The 21,579-nt window shown below is 41.0% G+C and overlaps 1 protein-coding gene and 1 pseudogene across 3 annotated transcripts in view; one reads left to right on the forward strand and one right to left on the reverse strand.

Moving 5' to 3' along the window:
- DIP2B (disco interacting protein 2 homolog B) overlaps positions 1 to 21,579 on the reverse strand; it is a 224,352-nt gene that overhangs the window by 103,774 nt on the left and 98,999 nt on the right. For 2 of the 3 annotated variants that reach the window (XM_021704908.2, XM_044915422.1), the window contains exon 1: positions 17,453 to 17,666. In XM_021704908.2, the coding sequence (XP_021560583.1) occupies positions 17,453 to 17,558 (106 nt within the window). In that variant the 5' untranslated portion in view covers positions 17,559 to 17,666. Of the gene's footprint in view, positions 1 to 17,452; positions 17,667 to 21,579 lie in introns of those variants that run through there. The other variant, XM_044915421.1, reaches the window with a different exon arrangement.
- LOC110593637 lies at positions 5,706 to 6,041 on the forward strand (annotated as a pseudogene).

A 21,579-nucleotide genomic window follows, 5' to 3' on the forward strand; every position in this document is an offset into this window, starting at 1 on the left:
CTGGGATCATGACCTGAGCCAAAGGCAGACGCTTAACAACTGAGCCACCCAGGCGCCCTGTGAAAGTCTATTTCTACCTTAGCTTACTTGCCAGGGCAACAATTTGTCATGGAAGGGGGCAGGAAACAATGTACCTCAAGTCTCCTCAAAGAGAAGAGGGAGGGTCAGGGGACATGGGAGCACAGCAGGGCATTATTTAACAGTACATCCAATGTCAGCAGGGCAGGCAAGATGCTGCTCAAACATGAATCATTCCTTGCCCAGGGTTTCACACTCCAACAGATCTCAGGAATTACCTGGGGCCTGAAAATAGAGATTTCTATACTTCGAATAAGATGTGTACAGTTTCGCTATCATAGTAAGAAACTAAAAGTAAAGATAGAATTCACTACATGTATCAACATAATAAGGTATTACACACCGCAAAAAAAAGAAAAATATGTTGCCTCAGCAGACCTGTGAAATAGTCTAAATGAAATAATGTCAAGTGATGAAAGAACACAAAATATCATGTCCATAAGGTGATTACAACTGTAAATGTTAAAAACTACTTATATGCACTTATAAGGACCAAACAGGACATAAAATCCCTTAAGTAATGATGAGGTACTCTGTAGTTCTTCACTATTTCATTCTTTTGTTTACAAAAACAGTTATGTATAAATCAAAGTAATTTTAAAAAACAGTAAATTCAGGTACATGCTGGAACAAGAGCTGTGGACCTCACAAATCAAGTCTTCTTCAAAACTTCTAAATTCAAGTGTGAGGGTGCCTGGGTGGCTCAGTTGGTTAAGCGACTGCCTTTGGCTCGGGTCATGATCCTGGAGTCCCGGGATCGAGTCCCATATCGGGCTCCCTGCTCAGTGGGGAGTCCGCTTCTCCCTCTGACCCTCTTCCCTCTGGCGCGGTCTCTCATTCTCTCTTTCTCAAATTAATAAATAAAATCTTTAAAAATAAATAAGTAAATTCAAGTGTGAACATACTTGAGATCCAAAGAAAAAGATAACTCGCTGATTATTACACAATGACTGTTAGTTTGAGGGTTCCTGATATTTTGGTCAGTTGTATAGAATATCCACTAGGGGTCGCCATTATGTTTAACTAATGATGATGTTACCAGATTTAGTAAGTTGAAGAAAAACCACAAATTTTAATTTCTTCTACAATACAAAGCCTCCCTTCTCAATGATCAACATGTACATGATTTATTGTTCTTTCACAAAGACAGACTTCCATGATGCCATTGTTTGAACACAGTAACAGTGATGACTTGAAAAAGAGGCTGATATTTACTGGTATAAAACTATGCAAAATTTCCTTTAAGAAGATGGAAGAAAGCCAACCTCAGCTTCTTATCTTTCAACTCTGCCTATGATTTAGCAGATATTCTCACCTGCAAGAGTAACAGAGTAAAGCAGGATGGGCTCTGAGAACCAAGTAATGTAATAATTCAACGTTTTAGAGTAAACAGAGCAGATATGCTCACTGCTCTTGGTGCTGGAGTACAGAAAAGAAATTAAATAAGTGATCACCACTTCCTGTATATCTTTTACACCACGTATGGGCTGAAAGGAAAAGAACCAGGCGCTCTGAATGCCCACAGAATGGGCAATTTAGTTTGTATTAGAATCTCAGGGAAGATCTGTTACGAGGAGACACTGATACAGGCTTTAGTAAGGCAAAGAGAAGGAAAAGCCACTTTCTACAAAAGCATGGTATCTGTAGAAGTCCAGAGAGGGAGGAAAAGCCTTGACAAGTGTAAGAAAGACTGATGGGGACAGTGAAAGAGATGGAGCGATAAAAAATGAGGCTGGAAGAAAAGCTGGGTTGGGCCACTTATGCTAAGCCAAAAGAGCGGTCTTTGAAGGGATTTAAACAGGAAATGACAGAATAATAATGATAATAACATTTCTATGGCTCTTTAAACTTTCATGACACCATCTCATTTTACCTGCACAATAACATTATCTGATAGACACCATTAAGGGAGGACACCCATCACAGATTAGATTTATTTTTCTATACTGAGAGAATGTCAGTAATCACCTTGAATCATTATAAATGGAGCCTCTACTCCCACCTGGTACAAGAAGGGTGGGTGAGGGTACCGGTAAATCACCTGGGGAATCTTCCTTTTGGAGGTAAAGTCCCATCCCATGTTCCTCCCCACTCCCTTGCTAAGAGCCTGCCTCAGAAGGATAGGTGATTAACCTCACTGGCTGGGGAAAGGGAGGAAAGAATGAAGAGTGTTTGCATTTGGAGCCTGGAAAAGGGGCCACCCACCTGCCTGATTCCTAGGGGTGGATTCTGAGAGAAAGGGGAGTTAGAGGTTCTGGGTCTGGGAAGTGGCAGATGTTTGAACAGATCCTGACCCAGAGCTTCCCAGGCCACCTGGCATCAGGAAAATGGCTGAGCATGGAGCTGAAAGAGTACTATACGAAGAGCTCTGCTCTGAGAATTCAAGACGGCTACGTTGGCTGAGCTGAGTAGAGACTGGGTTCCTCTGTCCAGAAAGCATGCTTAACAGTGGGTTGGTACCACTGGTCACCAGGTGAGGACCAGTATTCAAAACGCCCCCATGAGGTACTGAAAAGCAGCAGCAGACTATGGGGCTCTTCCCTTTTGGGTGTGGAAACTGCACTGACCACCTTTTTCTGCTCTAGCTATATCCCAGGGTGTTCTTGAACAATTCAGAGAAGCCCCCCGAGGAAGACAGTGGACTTCCTTCTGATAAGGAATGTGGGAACAGATATGACTGCAATGCGTGTGCACTCCAGACTATAATACTATCCAAACCTAGCAAATGAAAGCACAGAACTGGGACTGGAATACAAAATTCCATGTTTTTTCCATTAGGATGTGATCCTCACTCGGGAAGGAACTTGTAAATCAAAATGGAATAGATAAAATAAAATAGATGCCACCCCCACCCCTCCACACACACCAAGAGACATTCTGCCTACTTAATATTTATATAGTTGGAAATGATCTGGAACATTGCAAAATGCCATACCTGATTTCAATAGCTGGTTTTAAGTTCATATCCCTTGAATTTCCACAGTTCGTTGTTGAGAACTCTCTTACAATGCTTAGTTTACTGTATCTTTTATAATCCTCATTTGTATATCTGTCTTATCTCTCCTACTTGTAACTTGTACTCCTCCTACTACAAATAACTTGAGGTCAGAGTCTGGTCTTAACTCATCTTGTACCTCCTGCAGTAACCAGCTCTGGGTCTCACAGTGTAGGCACCCACAATTTTGGCTAAAATACATAATTAAGATCTTGTCTGTCTCCTCGGCTCCACCAATGATAGTGAGTGACTGGGAAAAACAAAGAGATACCAATTTAAAGGGCATGGTCAAATGTTAATATGAAAAGCCTGCTTATTTGTGTATCTCTAAGCTAGGCAAGTTTTATGCAAAAAAAAAAAATGTACCTTTCACAATTTTCATACTTATGCACAGTCATTAAGAAGAACAGGGTCGTGGGATGCCTGGGTGGCTCAGTCATTGGGCATCTGCCTTCGGCTCAGGTCATGATCCCAGGGTCCTGGGATCGAGCCCCGCCTCGGGCTCCCTGCTCTGCGGAAAGCCTGCTTCTCCCTCTCCCACTCCCCCTGCTTGTGTTCCCTCTTTTGCTGTCTCTCTCTGTCAAATAAATGAATAAAATCTTTAAATTTTTTTTTTTTAAGATTTTATTTATTTATTTCAGAGAGAGAGAATGAGAGAGAGCACATGAGAGGGGGGAGGGTCAGAGGGAGAAGCAGACCCCCCGCTGAGCAGGGAGCCTGATGCGGGACTCGATCCAGGGACTCCAGGATCATGACCTGAGCCGAAGGCAGTCGCTTAACCGACTGAGCCACCCAGGCGCCCAATGAATAAAATCTTTAAAAACAAAAACAAAAAACAGGGTCGTAAACTGATGGTTACCAGAGGGGGGTTGGGTGGGGGGATGGGTGAAATAGGTGATGGGGATTAAGGAGTGCACAGGTCATGATGAGCACTGGGTGATTAAAATAAAAACAAAACAAAAGAAAGAAAGAAAAATAGGGTCACAGACTATCTTTTTTTTTTCAAGATTTTATTTATTTGACAGAGAGAGACACAGCGAGCGAGGGAACACAAGCAGCGGGAGTGGGAGAGGGAGAAGCAGGCTTCCCGCGGAGCAGGGATCCCAATGCGGGGCCCGATCCCAGGACCCTGGGATCATGACCTGAGCCGAAGGCAGATGCTTAACGACTGAGCCACCCAGGTGCCCCAGGTCACAGACTATCTTCTAGAGGGGTTATCAGAGGCTTCAGAGAGACAGCATACAACACAAGGTTTTCTGTAGTCATCTACAGGCTTGCACAATCTCAAAGGCAGGACCGAATGGGAAAGAACAGTGATGAGAGGGGTGTGGAGCTGCCGGCAAAGGCAGCATGTGGATACGGACTGGAATACCGGTGAGCAAACACCCTCCAGCAAAATAAGCAGCAATCACAAAAGAAATCCAAGTTTGGGGAAAACCTCTAGGTCACCAGAGTGTCTTACCAAGACAAGCTAGAGAATGTCAACACATGAACAAATTCATAAACTGATAGGTCTTATCCTTAAAAGGGCAGTATGTGAGGGTTTGGGGAAAAAAATAATGTGCAAACCTAGGCCAAGAAGGAACATGGAAAAGGTGAGATTCTATTCTAAAGCAGGAGACAAACATAATTAAATGAAGTGAAAGAAACTGGGACAAAGGCTAAGGACAAAGAAGAAAAACAAACACACAAAGGTTGCAGACAGTATCAAATATATGAAGACAGAATGGATTGTTTACACCAATGCCATCAAAAACAGAAGCTGCAGTAATGTCCTAAAACAAGAGATGTGGGCCCAAAAGAAGATGCCACTACTGAACTTCAAGACAATTTATTTATTTATTTTTAGGGGGAGGGAGGGGGAGGCAGAGAGAGAGAGAGAATCTTAAGCAGGCTCCATGCCCAGGGCAGAGCCTCACACAGAGCCTGACCTCAGAACACTGAGATCACAGTCTGAGGTGAAATCAAGAGTCAGATGCTTAACCAAATGAGCCACCTAGGCACCGATTCAAGGGCAATTTTAAGTGGTAAAGAGTTGCCAAACAGAGCTGAGTAGGTCTCTTCTCAGACCCACCTGAAGGAGGGAAGCCTCCCAGTTTGAACACATGGATCAGGCTGTTTTGGTGACCACATGATCAGCTTGCTCGTGAACAGAGAAAATGAAGTACTAAGGTCTCTGAGGTCTTTTAGTTTGATAGAAATTATCTCTGAATAACGCTTACATAGAAATGTTAGGATAAAGAATTCTGATTAAACATGGCAGAATGAACACTTCTATCTACCCCTACTCCTTCCCAAAATGCCACCAGAATGATGATGAAGGCCTGTAGCAGAACAAGAAAACAAACAGTTCAGATACATGCAGGAAGAGAGACAGCATCAAGAGCTGTTTCTACAAAAAGAATAATAAACTGATGGATAATTCTGAAAAAAATGTAATCCTAGTAAAGCGAACGGCTTAGCCGTGAACAATATTTACATAATCATAATAACGTAAGCACTGAGTTTCTTCAGCTGCTGCTAAGGTGCTCAGTCCTTCTGAGGAAGCGAAGACCGCATTAGGGTGAGGTTCTTACTTCACTGGGTGACTTGCACCATGCCCAGCAGTGCCCGCTCAGCACTCGCCCGCACCATGGCCTTGGTCTTGGAGCTCGCCTGCAACAACCTGGCCCTCATCCTGCACGGAAAGAGGTGATGGTCCTGGAGGATAAGATCAATGCCCTCATTAAAGCAGCGGCTGTAAATGTTGAACCTTTTGGGCTGGGCTTGTTTGAAAGGCCCTGGCCAGTGTCAACATCAGGAGCCTCAACTGCAATGCAGGGGCTGGTGGACCTACATCAGCCGCTGGTGCTACACCTGCAGGAGGTCCTGCTCCCTCCACCAGGGCTGCCCCAGCTGAGGAGAAGAAAGTGGAAGCAAAGATTCAAGGGAGTCTGATGATGACATGGGCTTTGGTCTTTTGGACTAAACCTCTTCTGTAACCTGTTCAATAAAAAACTGAACTCTTAAAAAAAAAAAAATGTAAGGGGCACCTGGGTGGCTGAGTCAATTAAGCATCTGCCTTCAGCTCAGGATCCTGGTATGGAGCCCCTCAATGGGCTCCCTGCTCAGTGGGGAGTCTGCTTCTCCCTCTCCCTCTGCCCCTCCCACTTGTGCACAGGGTCTCTCTCTCTCTCTCAAATAAATGAACAGAATCTTAAAAAAAAAAAAAAAGCACTGAATGCTGATTTAACAACAAAAGTAACATATTAAGGATATAGCCCACAATTAAGTATGAGGTGGGAGATGTGAAAGTAAAGGGGAAAAGGGAGTATGTGGTGTCCATGTGGTTGAGGGAGGAATATGTAAGAGAGAAAGATTCTAATATTTTCTAGTAGGAAATAAATAATGCTTCAAATTGAAAAAAAAAAAAAAAGTCCAGAAATAGTGGTAAAAATGGGGGTGCCTGGGTGGCTCAGTCGTTAAGCGTCTGCCTTCGGCTCAGGTCATGATCCCAGAGTCCTGGGATCGAGCCCTGCATTGGGCCCTGCTCCACGGGAAGCCTGCTTCTCCCTCTCCCACTCCCCCTGCTTGTGTTCCCTCTCTCGCTGTGTCTCTCTGTCAAATAAATAAATAAAATCTTAAAAAAAAAAAAAAAGTGGTAAAAATGTTACCTAGAAACACAGAGGTAAATGCCAGAAGGAACAGTTAAAGGAGTTGAAAGAATCCATCTGTAGGGAAGAAGACACTGCCCATTTTTGTTGTTGTTACAGACCCTGTAGTCCCATCTGACTATTTAAAATAGATTCATTAATTTCATTTAAAAATAAAACTTAAATAAAGAGAAATGCCAAATCTCAGATGAGAACCAAAATACTCTACACAGTCTCTTGGAGTTGTAGCACGTCTAAACTAAAAGATTTATTGAGGGTGGAGACAAGCTGCCAGGATCATCACTCTCCAATCTGTACAGTAATCTGTTTCTTTCATTACCCAACACTTTCATCTTCACAGACGTTTACTGAAAGAGATACTGGAAATTCTAAATGTCCTTTCTGTTCAGTTCCACAAACATTTCTAGAATGTCTACTATATGCCAGGCCCTAATGCTAGAAACTGGAGACATGAAGAATAAAAATAATAATGAAAAAAGAATTTTCCTGATTTCAAAGACCTTAAGAGTCTAGTAGGAGAGTAAGACACATAAATAAACCATAATCAATGGGACAGTCAAAGAGAACTTCTTAAAAATGCAGCTCAGATAATGGGAATGGGAACTGTTTTTGATAGGGCTGATCAAGGAAGGCTTCTCTGTGGAAGTCCTAGTTGAGCAAACCCCTAGTGGAGTGAGGGAACAAGTCAGGGCGGGGGAGCAGGGGAAGGGGGGTGGATGGGTATGCCCCAGGCAGACTCATCAGCCTTGTCCAGTGTTGTCTCCTAGTGTCTCAATAGTACTTGGAACCCTGGATGCACTTAGTAAATATGTGGTGTCCGAAGGTTTTCTCAGTAACCCCTGTATCATTAGAATAAACTCTTTCCTTAAAAATAGCTGAAATATCAGTTACTTGTATCCAAAGTATCTTAACTTAAAGATGAGACCTGGGATCAGCAGAGGGAAATTGCCTCCCTACATAAAACCTTCGGTTTTTCTACAACTCTAAGAGTGGGCAAGAACGACTAATTTATAGAGAGGTAAGAACACATGTGGTTTGAAATTTCAATTCTTTGGACCATGCCAAAAGAGAGTTAATTTCTGGCCCCTTCCTCCTGTACATCTTGGCAACTGAGGTGTGTGAGAAGCTCGATATCCAGGCCCTAGTAGTTTCCATACTCAAAGATGTGCTACAAGCCATTCCTTTCAAAGAGGCCATGGCTCAGAATGAGTAGGAGATGTGAACATACCAAAGCTTCATTTCTCCCATGACTCTCCATATGTGAGCTTCTTGAGTCCCTGAGTATGATTTTAACCTTTATCAAGATGCATATTTTTCACACATCATGGTTCTTCATTTACCAGATAAAAATCTGGTTTGTGTTTAAACTAAAGAAACAACTATCAGTTCCAATGTTGGGAGATTTGAGTTATTTGACACGTCAGATTTTTGTCAAATAGTGACTTCAGAACCTAACCCCTGTGACACCACTGATTAGGCTATGCATATTACTATTACTATTTTTTTTTTTTTAGATTTTATTTATTTATTTGACAGAGAGAGACATAGCAAGAGAGGGAACACAAGCAGAGGGAGTGGGAGAGGGAGAAGCAGGCCTCAGCGATGCGGAGCTTGATCCCAGGACCCTGGGATCATGACCTGAGCCAAAGGGAGATGCTTAATGCCTAAGCCACCCAGGCGCCCCTAGGCTATGCATATTATTAACCAATACTGTCCTTACTCAATTTCTACTACTTAATTTCTAAGTATTTTCTTCAACCCTTGTGTCCTCTTACACATATCTCCATTCTCCTGCTACACTGTTAAATTTCTTAAGTCTTATTTTAAAGATTTATTTAACATTTGAGGAAAGAAATTGAAAATACACATAAATATGCAATCCAAGATAATTTCAACCCCAAATAAATTCCATACAGAAAATCATTCACTAGGGGCGCCTGGCTGGCTCAGTCAGTAGAGCATGTGACTCTTGAACTCGGTCTAGAGATCGAGCTCCACACTGGCTGTAAAGATTACTTAATTAAATAAATAAAAATCCTTAAAAAAAAAAATCACTGAATTTTTAGATAAGCACGTGCACATAACTGTTCTAGTAATACAATGCTGCAAGCAGTATTAATTTTTTTATTTCAAAAGGGATTAGTGAAAAATGCCACTTTTTTTTAAAAGATTTTATTTATTTGACAGAGAGAGAGAGACAGTGAGAGAGGGAACACAAGCAGGGGGAGTGGAAGAGGGAGAACCAGGCTCCCCACCGAGCAGGGAGCCCGATGCAGGGCTTGATCTCAGGACCCTGGGATCAGGGCCCGAGCCGAAGGCAGACGCTTAACGACTGAGTCACCCAGACACCCCGAAAAATGCCACTTTTAAACACTACCACCTTCACAGTGAAGCTTCTCGCCATTAAAAGAATGAAATCCCATAAAGTAAGAGAAAGAGCTCAGAAGTTATCCTTCCAAAAGGAAGATTTAGAAAATTCTTACCAATCGCTCCTCGGCCTTTTGGCTAAGATCAAGTGTAGAAAATTCTTACCAAAAGCATTAAAATGACTTTTATCTCATTTAATTCTATATCAGACAATAATATAATTTAGTAAGTTTAAAACTTGCATTCCAATGTCCTTTAAAAAAAATCACACTAAATGGTTTCTTCAAAATCTAACAGAGATATATGGGGTAAATACTCTAAGGGGTAATCTCTTCCTTTGCTACAGAACCTATATCATATAGATTATCCAGCCCTACAACCAAGCCCATTTTGGTAAAGACGTGAATAGATTCAAGATCAGAGGTAGGTAAAGTGATAAACACAAACAGAGAGAACTCCCCACTAAGAAACCCTCACTAACATACGTAAATACTATAGGATGGACTTTAGAAAGAAGGAAATTAAACTGAGAGGAAGGACTGAGATGTATGAAGAAATAGGGAGCAAAGAATAGATATTAAGTACCATTAGCTATATAACAGTAATTGATAATGGAGGGAGTATGTAAACAAGGTCATACTAAAATGTAAGATGGAGAGTAACATTAGTCGATATTGAAGCATTTTTAAAGTACTTATATTGTTTGGGAGGAGAATTAAGATGTCTAATAACTCGACAGTTTAGATTGTTTAAAAAGCCTTAGGATAAAAAACACCACAGGGGCAAACACAGTTACTCATGATAAAAGGAACAATTTACAGGGCGCCTGGGTGGCTCAGTTGGTTAAGCGACTGCCTTCAGCTCAGGTCATGATCCTGGAGTCCCTGGATCGAGTCCCGCATCGGGCTCCCTGCTTGGCGGGGAGTCTGCTTCTCCCTCTGACCCTCCCCCTTCTCATGTGCTCTCTCTCTCAAATAAATAAATAAAATCTTTAAAAAAAAAAAAAGGAACAATTTACAAAGAAAGACATAGTAATTATTACTTCGTGTATACCTAGCAACATCACTTTTTTTTTAGATTTTTTTTTTTTTAAGATTTTATTTATTTATTCATTAGAGACAGAGAGAGAGAGGCAGAGGGAGAAGCAGCCTCCCAAGGAGCAGGGAGCCCGATGCGGGACTCGATCCCAGCACCCTGAGATCATGACCTGAGCCGAAGGCAGACGCTTAACCATCTGAGCCACCCAGGCACCCGACATCACTTTTTTTTAAAGATTTTATTTATTCATTTGAGAGAGAGAGAGAGCATGAGAGAGCAAAAGCCAGGGGGAGAGGTAGAGGGAGAGGGAGAAGTAGATGCCCCGCTGAACAGGGAGCCTGACTCAGGGCTGGACCCCAGGACCCTGAGATCATGACCTGAGCTGAAGGCAGATGTTTAACCGACTGAGACACCCAGGCGCCCCTAACATCACTTTTTTTTTTTTTAACTTTGTAAACTTATTTATTTATATTTTATTGTATTTTTATCATTTTACTTTTTTCCTCACAATAAGTGTGCTCTTTAATCCATATCCCTTATTTCTCCCATCCCCCCATCCACCCCCCCGCTGGTAACCATCAGTTTGTTCTCTATAGTTCAAAGCCTGTTTCTTGCTTTGTGTGTGTCTTTTTTTTTTTCCTTTGCTCACTTGTTTTGTTTCTTAAATTCCACACGAGTGAGATCATATGGTATTTGTCTTTCTCAGACTTATTTCACTTAGTAGTATACTCTCTAGCTCCATCCATGGTGTTGCAAATGGCAAGTTTTCATTCTTTTTATGGCTGAATAATATTCCTTTGTATATATATACACCACCTCTTCTTTATCCATTCATCTATCACTTGACACTTGGGCTGCTTCCATAGTTTGGCTATTGTAAATAACGCTGCAATAAACATAGGGGTGTATGTATCCCTTTGAATTAGTATTTTTGTATATTTTGGGTAAATACCCCAGTAGTGTGATTCCTGGATCCTAGGGTAGTTCTATTTTTAGTTTTTTTGAGGAAACTCCATACTGTTGTCCACAATGGCTGCACCAATCTGCATTCCTACAAACAATGCAAGAGGGTTCCCCTTTTCCACATCCTCTCTAACACCTGTTGTTTCCTGTGTTTTTGATTTTAGCCATTCTGACAGGTGTGAGGTGATAGCTCACTGTAGTTTTGATTTGCATTTCCCTGATGATGGGTGATGTTGAGCATCTTTTCATGTGTCTGCTGGCCAGCTGGATGTCTTCTTTAAAAATGTGTATTCATGCCTTCTGCCCATTTTTAATTGGATTATTTGGCTTTTGGGGATTGAGTTGTAGCAGTTCTTTATATATTTTGGATACTAAACCTTTATCAGATACGTCATTTGCAAATATCTTTCTCCCATTCAGTAGGTTACCTTTTAGTTTTGTTGACTGTTTCCTTCACTGTGCAAAAACTTTTTATTTTGATATAGTCCCAATAGTTTAATTTTTGCTTTTATTTTCCTTGCCTCAGGAGACATATCCAGAAAAATACTGCTATGGCCAATGTCAGAGAGATTACTGTCTATGCTCTCTTCAAGGATTTTTATGGTTTCAGCTCCCATTTAAGGTCTTTAATCCATTTTGAATTTATTTTTATGTATGGTGAAAGAAAGTGGTCCAATTTCATTCTTTTGCATGTTGCTGTCCAGTTTTCCCAACACCACTGTTGAAGAGACTTTTTCCAAAGAAGACTTGTTCAAATTATATTTTCAGTTCTCGTGTGTTGAAGATTAATTGACCATATAATTGTGGGTTTATTTCTGGGTCTTCTGTTCTATTCCTTTGATCTATGTGTCTATTTTTATGCCAGTACCTACTGTCTTAATTACTACCGCTTTGTAATATAACTTGAAATCTGAACTGTGATACTTCCACAGTTTTTCTTCTTCGAGACTGCTTTGGCTACTCAAGGTCTTTTGTGGTTCCATACAAATTTTACGATTGTTCTCTAGTGCTGTGAAAAATGCTGTTGGTATTTTAAATAGGGATTGCATTAAATCTGTAGATTCTTTAACAAAATTTTTTCTTCCAGCCCATGAGCATAGAATATCTTTCCATCTCTTTATATCATCTTGAATTTCTTTCATCAGTGTTTTATAGTTTTCAGAGTACAGGTCTTTTACTTCTTTGGTTAAGTTTATTCCTAGATATTTTATTAGTTTTAGTGCAATTATAAATGGGATTGTTTTCCTAATTTCACTTTCTGCTGCTCCATTATTAGTGTATAGAAATGTAACAGATTTGTATACATTGTATACATTGATTTTGTATCCTACTCCTTTATCAGTTCTAATAGTTTTTTGGCAGAGTCTTGAGGGTTTTCTATATATAGTATCATGTCATCTGTGAGCAGTGAGTTTTACTTCTTCCTAACCAAATTAGATTCCTTTTATTTCTTTATGTTGTCCAATTGCTGTGGCTAGGACTTCCAGTATTAAGTTGACTAAAAGTGGTGAGAGTGGACATCCTTGTCTTGTTCCTAGTACTATCACTTTAAAACATATAAAGCAAAACTTGACAGAACTATAAGGAAAACTGATAAACACATGGTCATGGTACAGATTTTTTTTTTTAAGATTTTTATTTATTTATTTGAGAGAGAGAGAATGAGAGAGAGCACATGAGAGTGGGGAGGGTCAGAGGGAGAAGCAGACTCCCCGCTGAGCAGGGAGCCCAATGCGGGACTCGATCCAGGGACTCCAGGATCATGACCTGAGCCAAAGGCAGTCGCTTAACCAACTGAGCCACCCAGGCGCCCAATGGTATAGATTTTTTTAATACATTTCTATCAGAAATGATAGATCAAATCATCAAAAAGTTACTAAGAATAGAAAAGATCTGAAAAACACAATTAACTACTTTGAATTAATGGGTCAAAACCATCCATTCAACAAATAAAACACAAATAGATGAGTTACAGAAATTTACCAAATACTAGGCACGTCTTAACAAATAACAAAGCCTTGATTTTATACAGGCATGTTTTCTGACCACAGTGAAATTAAGAAGGCAGAAGAAAATCTAAGCATCCAACTCAGGAAATTTAGAAAGAATACAAAAGAGTAAACAAAGAGTTTAAGGAAGGAAATACATGTAGAAGCTGAAAATAATAAATCAGAAAGTAAAGACATACTTAAAAAGGTTCAACAAATGGGGCGCCCGGGTGGCACAGTCGGTTGGGCTTCGGACACTGGTTTCAGCTCAGGCCATGATCTCAGGATCATCAATCAAGCCCCACATCAAGCCCCACATCCGGCTCCACACTGAATGCAGAGTCTGCTTGAGACTCTCCCTCCCTCTCCCTCTGCCCCTCCCCTTCCTATGCTCTCTCTCCATCAAAGAAATAAATAATCTTCAAAAAAAAAAAGTTCAACAAAATCAAAAGCTTATTCTTTGATAAGACAAACTTCTGGGAGGACTCATCAAGAGAAAAAAGAGATACAAGTAGACAATGTAAACGAGCAGAGGCTTTAAAAATAAAGAGAACATTGCAAATAACTTAGTAAATCTGAAAATGTATACAAAACAGATTTCCTAGAAAAAAATTAAACTTGCCAAAAATGAAGAAACAGAAAACTGATAAAACTTGGTGACAGAAAAGAGATGGGCAATGAAGGACATGCAAAGGATGATTTTTAAGTCTCTAACTTGTTGGGTTTTCAGATGTGGGTTCAATTTACTCAGAAGGAGAAAACTAGAAGAAAAGCACAAGAGCAGGTTGGATGTCACTGTAGTTGGATTTTGTTTTTTTGTTTTCATGTGTGCATGTTGGTAGTGGTGGTAGGCATGGTGTATGGATATGTTGAAAAGGAGGCTCCTTAAAGTTATATAAAGAGAAATGTTAAGTATGTAGTTGGATCTATGGGTCAGGAGCTTAGGACAGATTTGAGGTGAAGATAACAGTATTTTGGAGTTACCTGTATTTAAATGATAATTAATGCCACAGGTATGACTGAAATGCTGTAGGGCGACAGAGCATTTGTCTGGATCAACAACCTCAACATCACCTCAACAGAAATGCAAATTCCCAGGCCCCACCCTGGACTTCTTGAATCAGAAACCCTGAGAATGGGGTCCTTCAATTTGTATACTGACAAGCCCTCCAGTGATTGTGATGCAGGCTGCAATCTGTGAGTTACTGCTAGACAGTGAGACATCAAGAGGGCTTGGGGCCTTGCCTTGAGAACCTCAACACTTAACAGAGGAGAATGAGCCTGCAAGGATGACTAGGAGCAATAGAAAGAGGAGCGTAAGAAAATGAAGAGAGAGTTTCAAAAGGAGTGTTTCAAGAGGGAGAGTGACAACCTCTGTGCTGTCACTTAAAATAGTTCTAGAAGGGTCTGGAACGGGCTGAGAAGTGAGCAGGAGTTGAGAAAATAGAGACAGTAAGTACAGACAGCTCAGAGCAGTTTGATCATAAAAGGGAAGCAAAGAGGGTGAAGATGGAAGAGGCTGACAAGGCAGGATTTTTTTTTAACAGAACAGTAACAAGCATGATGGACTGCTGTGGAAGAATCTGGCTGAGAGGGAAAGAGTGAGCATACAAGAGACAGGAGCTGACAGCAACAGCAATGGCACTTTTAAGGGACGGGGCAGCTGTCTGCATCAGCGGGGGGAGCATCTTATTACTTACAATCTTTGGAATTGCTAGACAGGATAATAATAAAAAACAGACCAACTTTTTGTTGGCTTTATTATTGTCTTTTTTTTTTTTTAAGATTTTATTTATTTATTTGACAGGGAGAGAGAGAGTGAGAGCGCACAAGCAGGGGGAGCAACAGAGGGAGAGGGATGTGCAGGCTCCCTACTGAGCAGGGAGCCCTATGTGGGGCTCCATCCCAGGACCCTGGGGATCATGACCTGAGCCGAAGGCAGACGTTTAACAGACTGAGCCACCCAGGCGCCTCCTATTATTGCTTTTTTAATTGTTAACAGATACTGCACCCCTTATTGCCTACATCAGGGGCAGCCCACTTCCACTGCCCTGTCCTTGGTGTCACTGGATGATAATATAAAGTTTCTGAAAACGGAAGAGGGAATGGGATCAAAGCACAAGTGGAATGACTGGCCTTGGATAAGGGGAACAGATTACCTTTTAACCAGAAGGAAGGAGGTAAACATGATGGGCACAGATGTGGCAAGTCTGCAGTTTGGTAGTAGGAAGCTGAAGGAGCTACCCTCAGATGGCTCCTATTTTCCCCATGAGGTCATCTGCAAGACCCTTCCTACTGTGACAAGGCTCTGTTCCATTCTCTTGGCCTACTGCAATTAAATGTCTGATTCGTACTCACTGAACAAACTTCCATGTGTGATTTGGCTCCCCCTGTAGGCCTACCCATGGGGCAAGAATGTGCTGATCACACAGATTTGAGTATGTCTCAGTGGTTTCTCAGAGTAAACTGATAAACTTATATTTTTTTAAAGATTTTATTTATTTGGGTGCCTGGGAGGCTCAGTCGGTTAAGCACCTGCCTTCGGCTCAGGTCACGATCCCAGGGTCCTGGGATGGAGTCCCGCATCGGGCTCCCTGCTCAACAGGGAGTCTGCTTCTCCTTCTCCCTCTGCCCTTCCTCTCCTCTCATGCTCTCTCTTTCACAGATAAATAAAATCTTGAAAAAAAGATTTTATTTATTTATTTGAGAGAGACAGAGAGAAAGAGCAGGAGTGTGGAGGAGGTACAGAGGGAGAGGGAAAAACAGACTACCTGCTGAGCAGGGAGCCCAACACGGGACTTGATCCCAGGATCCAGGGAGTGTGACCTGAACCGAAGGCAGAAGATGCTTAACCTGACTGAGCCACCTAGGAGCCCTGATAAACTGGTTTTTGGAACATGATTCGGCTTCTATGTAGCCTGACTACAGAAAATAGATCACAGTCCTTTTTTATATTGAGTCCTATTTCTTGGTCCTATTTCTTATTGAGTTATTGTCTTGGGATCCAATTGCCTTTTTTTTTTTAAGATTTTATTTATTTATTTGACACAGAGAGATAAAGCACAAGTAGGCAGAGCCGCAGGCAGAGAGAGGGAGAAGCAGGCTCTCCACTGAGCAGGAAGCCGGACGTGGGGCTTGATCCCAGGACCCGAGGATCATGACCTGAGCCAAAGGCAGCCGCTTAACCAACTGAGCCACCCAAGGCGCCCCGAGATCCAATTGCTTTTGCACAAAGTCACTAAAGTAAATCTCTGACCCTACAGAGGTATGGGCCAGATCCACATTTAAGCAGCCAGAGTACCCCTCTTCTCTGTCATGCCTTGCTCAGCAAATGCTGGCTTTTCATTAGCTGTCACTGGCCCAATTTCTACCTCTTCTTTCTCCATTCCTTTTGACATCTGTCTGTTCATTAAGATATTTTAAATTGGCTGTCACTGCACTGACCTACTAGTTTTTGTAGGGAGGAATTTCCAAGAATAATATAGGAAATAAAACAAGGACCTCAGTGAAATATACTGATATGTCACCATTATTCATTTTCTTATTCTATTATTCATTCAGTATTTACAGACCATATACCCTGTACAAGGCTTAATATTAGAACTATGGGGAATACAAAGTCCTCAAGGTATTTATAATCCAGAAATAAAAGTAATTAGCTCCACAAAGAACAGGCTTGAGGAAATGGGACTTTGATTGCAAGGGAGAAATTAGAAATAAAAATTCCTTATGTAAAAGTGATTAAAGCAGAAATAGGCTATCAAAGGAAATCCTCAAATCTGAGTAACTTTAAAAAAATATGATGACTTAGAGACAGACAGCCTTGCCCACAGGCAAAGGTTACAGCAAGCCCTCTGGAATTAAGCACACAATGACTCAGGACTTTCTGACATATAAAGAACCCACCAGTCTCTTTGCAGAGGAATAAGGGAATCAACAGAAAAGTTTATTAGGGTTCTTACCCCCAAATCCTCAGGTACTACAATCCTTGAGTTGCCTTGTAATACTTTTCACTTCTTATCTTTGCTGCCCTTGCTCCTCTCCACCACAGTTTGTGCTCAGGCATAAATAAGATGCAGTTTTTCCATGACCTGGAATTTTCTGCCATTGAATCACGTCAGCTATGCATATACATGCTACCACCCAAGCTCTGTGTAAATGATTTGATGACTTAGGTATTTTAAAAGTGCCTAGCACACAGCAGATGCTCAATTAAGATTCATTTCCTCCTTTCTTTCCTTCCGTTTTTTCTCTCTCCCCTGGTGAGGAAGGGAGGGAAAAAACAGGAACCAACAAGACAGATCTTCTGTAAGATAGCATTCTTTGGGGTAAAAATACAGAAAAGGTTTAAACCACTTCTCATTGCCTACCTTGTGTCTGCGGGATGTAGGGAGACAGGAGTTTTGACCTTTTCTTTTCGTATCCCTTCTGTGTGATGTCCCCTAAAATAGCAAGAAACAGAAATAGGTTATGCATTATTCTTACTCTGTGGCTGTTCACTGTAAAAATAAAATTAATTACAGAGTGTTATAGAATTACCACATAGAGAGTAGGGGGAAAAAATGTATAGTTCCTTGCCAAGGATTTTGCTATGTGTGATTTCCCACAGTCTTGGAGCTGACTTCTTGTGGAAAATTGTAGGGCTTGTCTCCACACCAATCTAGCATAGCAATATGCTGCATACCATGTCAGAGATTCCCGAGTTTCTAGGCACCCCTCGTTTCCCTGGTATTTAGGATAGACCAAAATGGAATGCTGCAAGGCTGGCAGACAAATGACCTCTCCAAAGTTTCAGTTTGACCACATGAATGCAACTGATACAGGAGGTACTCAACTATATTGCTATATGGAACCATGTAAAATCAAAAGTCTAGTTCAGGGGAGAAGTCGAGGTTCAGGCACTGGGATGGGATACCTGAAAGGCCTTTCTGCATCCTAGTACCTATGCTTGAACCAGGGCTGTAATTCCCATATTCTCTCCCCTTGGTTCACTGGTTTGTATTATTTATGTACCTGGATGTCTTTTTCACAAGGTTAAACAAAAGTATACACAAAGGACAAAAAGTACACATGCAACAAATGCAATAAGAATAAACCGATTAACAGAGGAAAAAATGTGTGGTGGAAGTGCCAAGAACTACACTAGGTACTAAGGAAAAGGTAGCAAATGAATGGGTCGAGAGCAGGGTGAAAAGGAACAGGAAACGCAGGAGAACAAAAGTTCATTCAAAGGAGAATGAGTAACTCAAAGCTGGGGGAATAAATATATATTGTGAGTTGACATGGTAAAGCATTGTTTTCTAAAAAAAGAATCTTTTTTTTTAATTCAGAGAAAACTTTATTTTAAAGTCAAATTTTAGCATAAAAAGTAATTTATATACTAAAATTTACAACAGAGACTTGCAACCAAGGGTGGTGATTGTCAGTTGCTGTTAGCCTCAGCACGGGACTGATGGAGTAGACAGACAGTGGGGAGGTAGCAGAGCTCACTGAGGGCTTAAGCAGGGAAGTGACACTCGCAGACTGTGGAGTTCAGCAAGTGAGTTCACTCTTCCTGAGGAGAACGGGACCAAGGGTAGAGGCCAGAGAGACTACCTGTTACCCCAGTGCTACCACAGTGATCTGGGGAAGTCAGTAGTAGCCTAAATTAAAGACAGTAGTAGAAGGGATAAGAAGAAGTGAACGGATTAAGAGAGACATTTGGGAAAAACACTGGACAGGATCTGGTGACTGGATGGGTATGGGTGAGAAGGTTTCTGGCAGATGGTGGTGCTATTCCGTGACAGAGAAATACAGTAAGAAGTGCAAGTTTGGTGGGTTGAAGAAGTTGAGTTTAGGAAAGGCCCAAGAGACACACAAAAGAACATGTCCATCCAACAGCTGGGTATGTGGATCTCGAACTCAAGAAAGAGATAATTTTGTGGGGCGCCTGGGTGGCTCAGTCATTGGGCGTCTGCCTACAGCTCAGGTCATGATCCCAGGGTCATGGGATCAAGCCCCGTATCGGGTTCCCCACTCCACGGGAAGCCTACTTCTCCCTCTCCCACTCCCCCTGCTTGTGTTCCCTCTCTCGCTATCTCTCTGTCAAATAAATAAATAAATAAATAATCTTAAATAAATAAATAAATAAATAAAGGCTATTAAAAAAAAGAGAGAGATCATTTTGGAACCATGAGAATATAGCTGAAAAATAAACTGATACAATCTCTTTGAAGTAATTTGGCAATTTCTAGCAAAATTTTGATTCAGCAGCTGCATTTTTAGGAATTTATTCAATGATAATATTCAAAACGGTGCACAAAATTCAAATAAGAATATTGCCTGACCTATTCTTTGTAATAAAAAAACTGGAAGGAGGAGCACCTGGGTGGCTCAGTCGTTAAGCGTCTGCTTTTGGCTCAGGTCATGATCCCAGGGTTCTGGGATCGAGCCCCACATCAGGCTCCCTGCTCCGTGGGAAGCCTGCTTCTCCCTCTCCTACTCCCCCTGCTTGTGTTCCCTCTCTCGCTGTGTCTCTGTCAAATAAATAATAAATAAAATCTAAAAAAAAAATAAAATAAAAAAACTGGAAGGAGTCTAGATATAGATTATAGACCATCTATATCAGTGGCTTTCAACTGGGAATGATTTTGTTCCCAACGGGACAACTGACAATGTCTGGAGATATTTTTGTCACAACTGGAAGAAGGGGTACTACTGGCATCTAAGGGATAAAGGCCAGGGATGCTGCTAAGTACCGTGCAATGCACAGGACAGTCATACGATGAAGAATTATCCAGTCCAAATGTCAAAGTGTTAAGGATAAGAAACCCTGGTCTACATAATAATAGGTTGGTATTCCAAATGTATTGGCATCGGAAGATGTCTAAAATATATAAAGGGTAAAATGCAAGTTGCAGAACAGTAAGTATAACAGGATCTAATTTCGTAAAAAATAGAAATAGATACATTTCCATATATATAGAAAACAGTCTGCAATATAATATATATACACTAAATTAATGTTTATCCTTTGGAAAACGGAATTATGAGGGGTTTCACTTGTTTTACATACTTTAACAGACTTTGATTTAAGAAAACAAGACTGGATGATTTGCATAATCTCAAAAATAAAGACTTCTTTCAACTAAGAATGAATGGTTCTATAGATATGTATTTGTAAATAATAAGATGGTCACTCTGTGTGTGTGTGTGTGTGTGTACACAGATTTATATATATATATATATAAAACAGGGAAAAAGGCAAGATACTGAACAGTTTACATAGTATATTCAATTTTTGGAATAACTATTTTTATACACACACGTATACACAGAGAAAATCTGGAGTTTTACACATCAAAATATTAACAGTGGTTAGCTATGGCTTGCAAGGTTATGGATTCGTTTTAGCTTCTTTTCCTTTTTGCTTGTCTGTATTTTCTCATTTTTCTACAGTGAACATCCATTATTTCAAGAAACAATAAATAATTTAAAACTACAATCACAACTACTTACTAGACCGCACAAACTGAATCACAATGGCCCTTCATCTTTGCTTCTCTAGTGAAATAAGAGAAACCTGCAGTCCATTTTTTGGAAAAAGAAACCAAATCTTGTCAAATTAGCAAACTGAAGAATTTAGGTAATCTCCAGCATTATATACAACTAACCGACATGTGGGAGCCTACCAAGGGAACCCCCCTTAAAAAAGAGGAAATCAAGTCTTTTATTGCAAAAGAAACAATGGAGCATTCTCCTGTCCCATTTCCCACTCACAAGCTTCCCTATTTCCACTGTACACATACATCCCACTCCCCGAAGGGCACAAAGACCACTCTGCTGCCTCAGAATACATCTTTTAAAGTGAAAGGCCTTTTTAAGCTTTCTTCAGGGTTTAGAGTCTCAATTATTTACTGTCAGCAACTGATCGTGGGACAAACTGGTAGACCTAGTATCTTGGAAGTTAATCAACTAACCATCTCAGGTTTTGAAAAAAGTCAATCAATGGAGTCCAATTCAGCCATGACAATCAGCTCCATTAGATCCATAAATGAGCAAAGCCATTTAAGGAGACCTAGAAGATGAATTGCAGTAAGAATGTGTGGACTCTGCTGATGAGCCTTTAAAATGCCCTCTCTTTTTTCTATGACCACAAGACCATGCTCAGAAGTCACCTCCTCTGTGACACCTGCCACCCCTCTTCATCACTTCTCAGTACCCCTTCAACTCTGCACACGCTAGAACAGCATGTGACACATCACTGGTACTTTAATTATTTGTTTACACATCTGTGTCTCTACTAGACTGTGCACTTGAGGACAGGGATTGTGTTGCGTTCATCTCTGTAGCCCGCCCACAGCCTGGCACAATAGACACTTGCTGAATGAGTGACAGAATGAATTCGTAAGGTGGAGGCAGTGAGAGAAGAACAAATCAGAGACATGTGTACTTGGGTGGAAAACTGGAAACGAGAGAAAGAGAGGGCTTTACATTAGCAAGAGCTGAAAGGCCCAGG

This window comes from Neomonachus schauinslandi, chromosome 5 (genome assembly GCF_002201575.2).
Source record: "Neomonachus schauinslandi chromosome 5, ASM220157v2, whole genome shotgun sequence".
Lineage (NCBI taxonomy): Eukaryota > Metazoa > Chordata > Mammalia > Carnivora > Phocidae > Neomonachus > Neomonachus schauinslandi.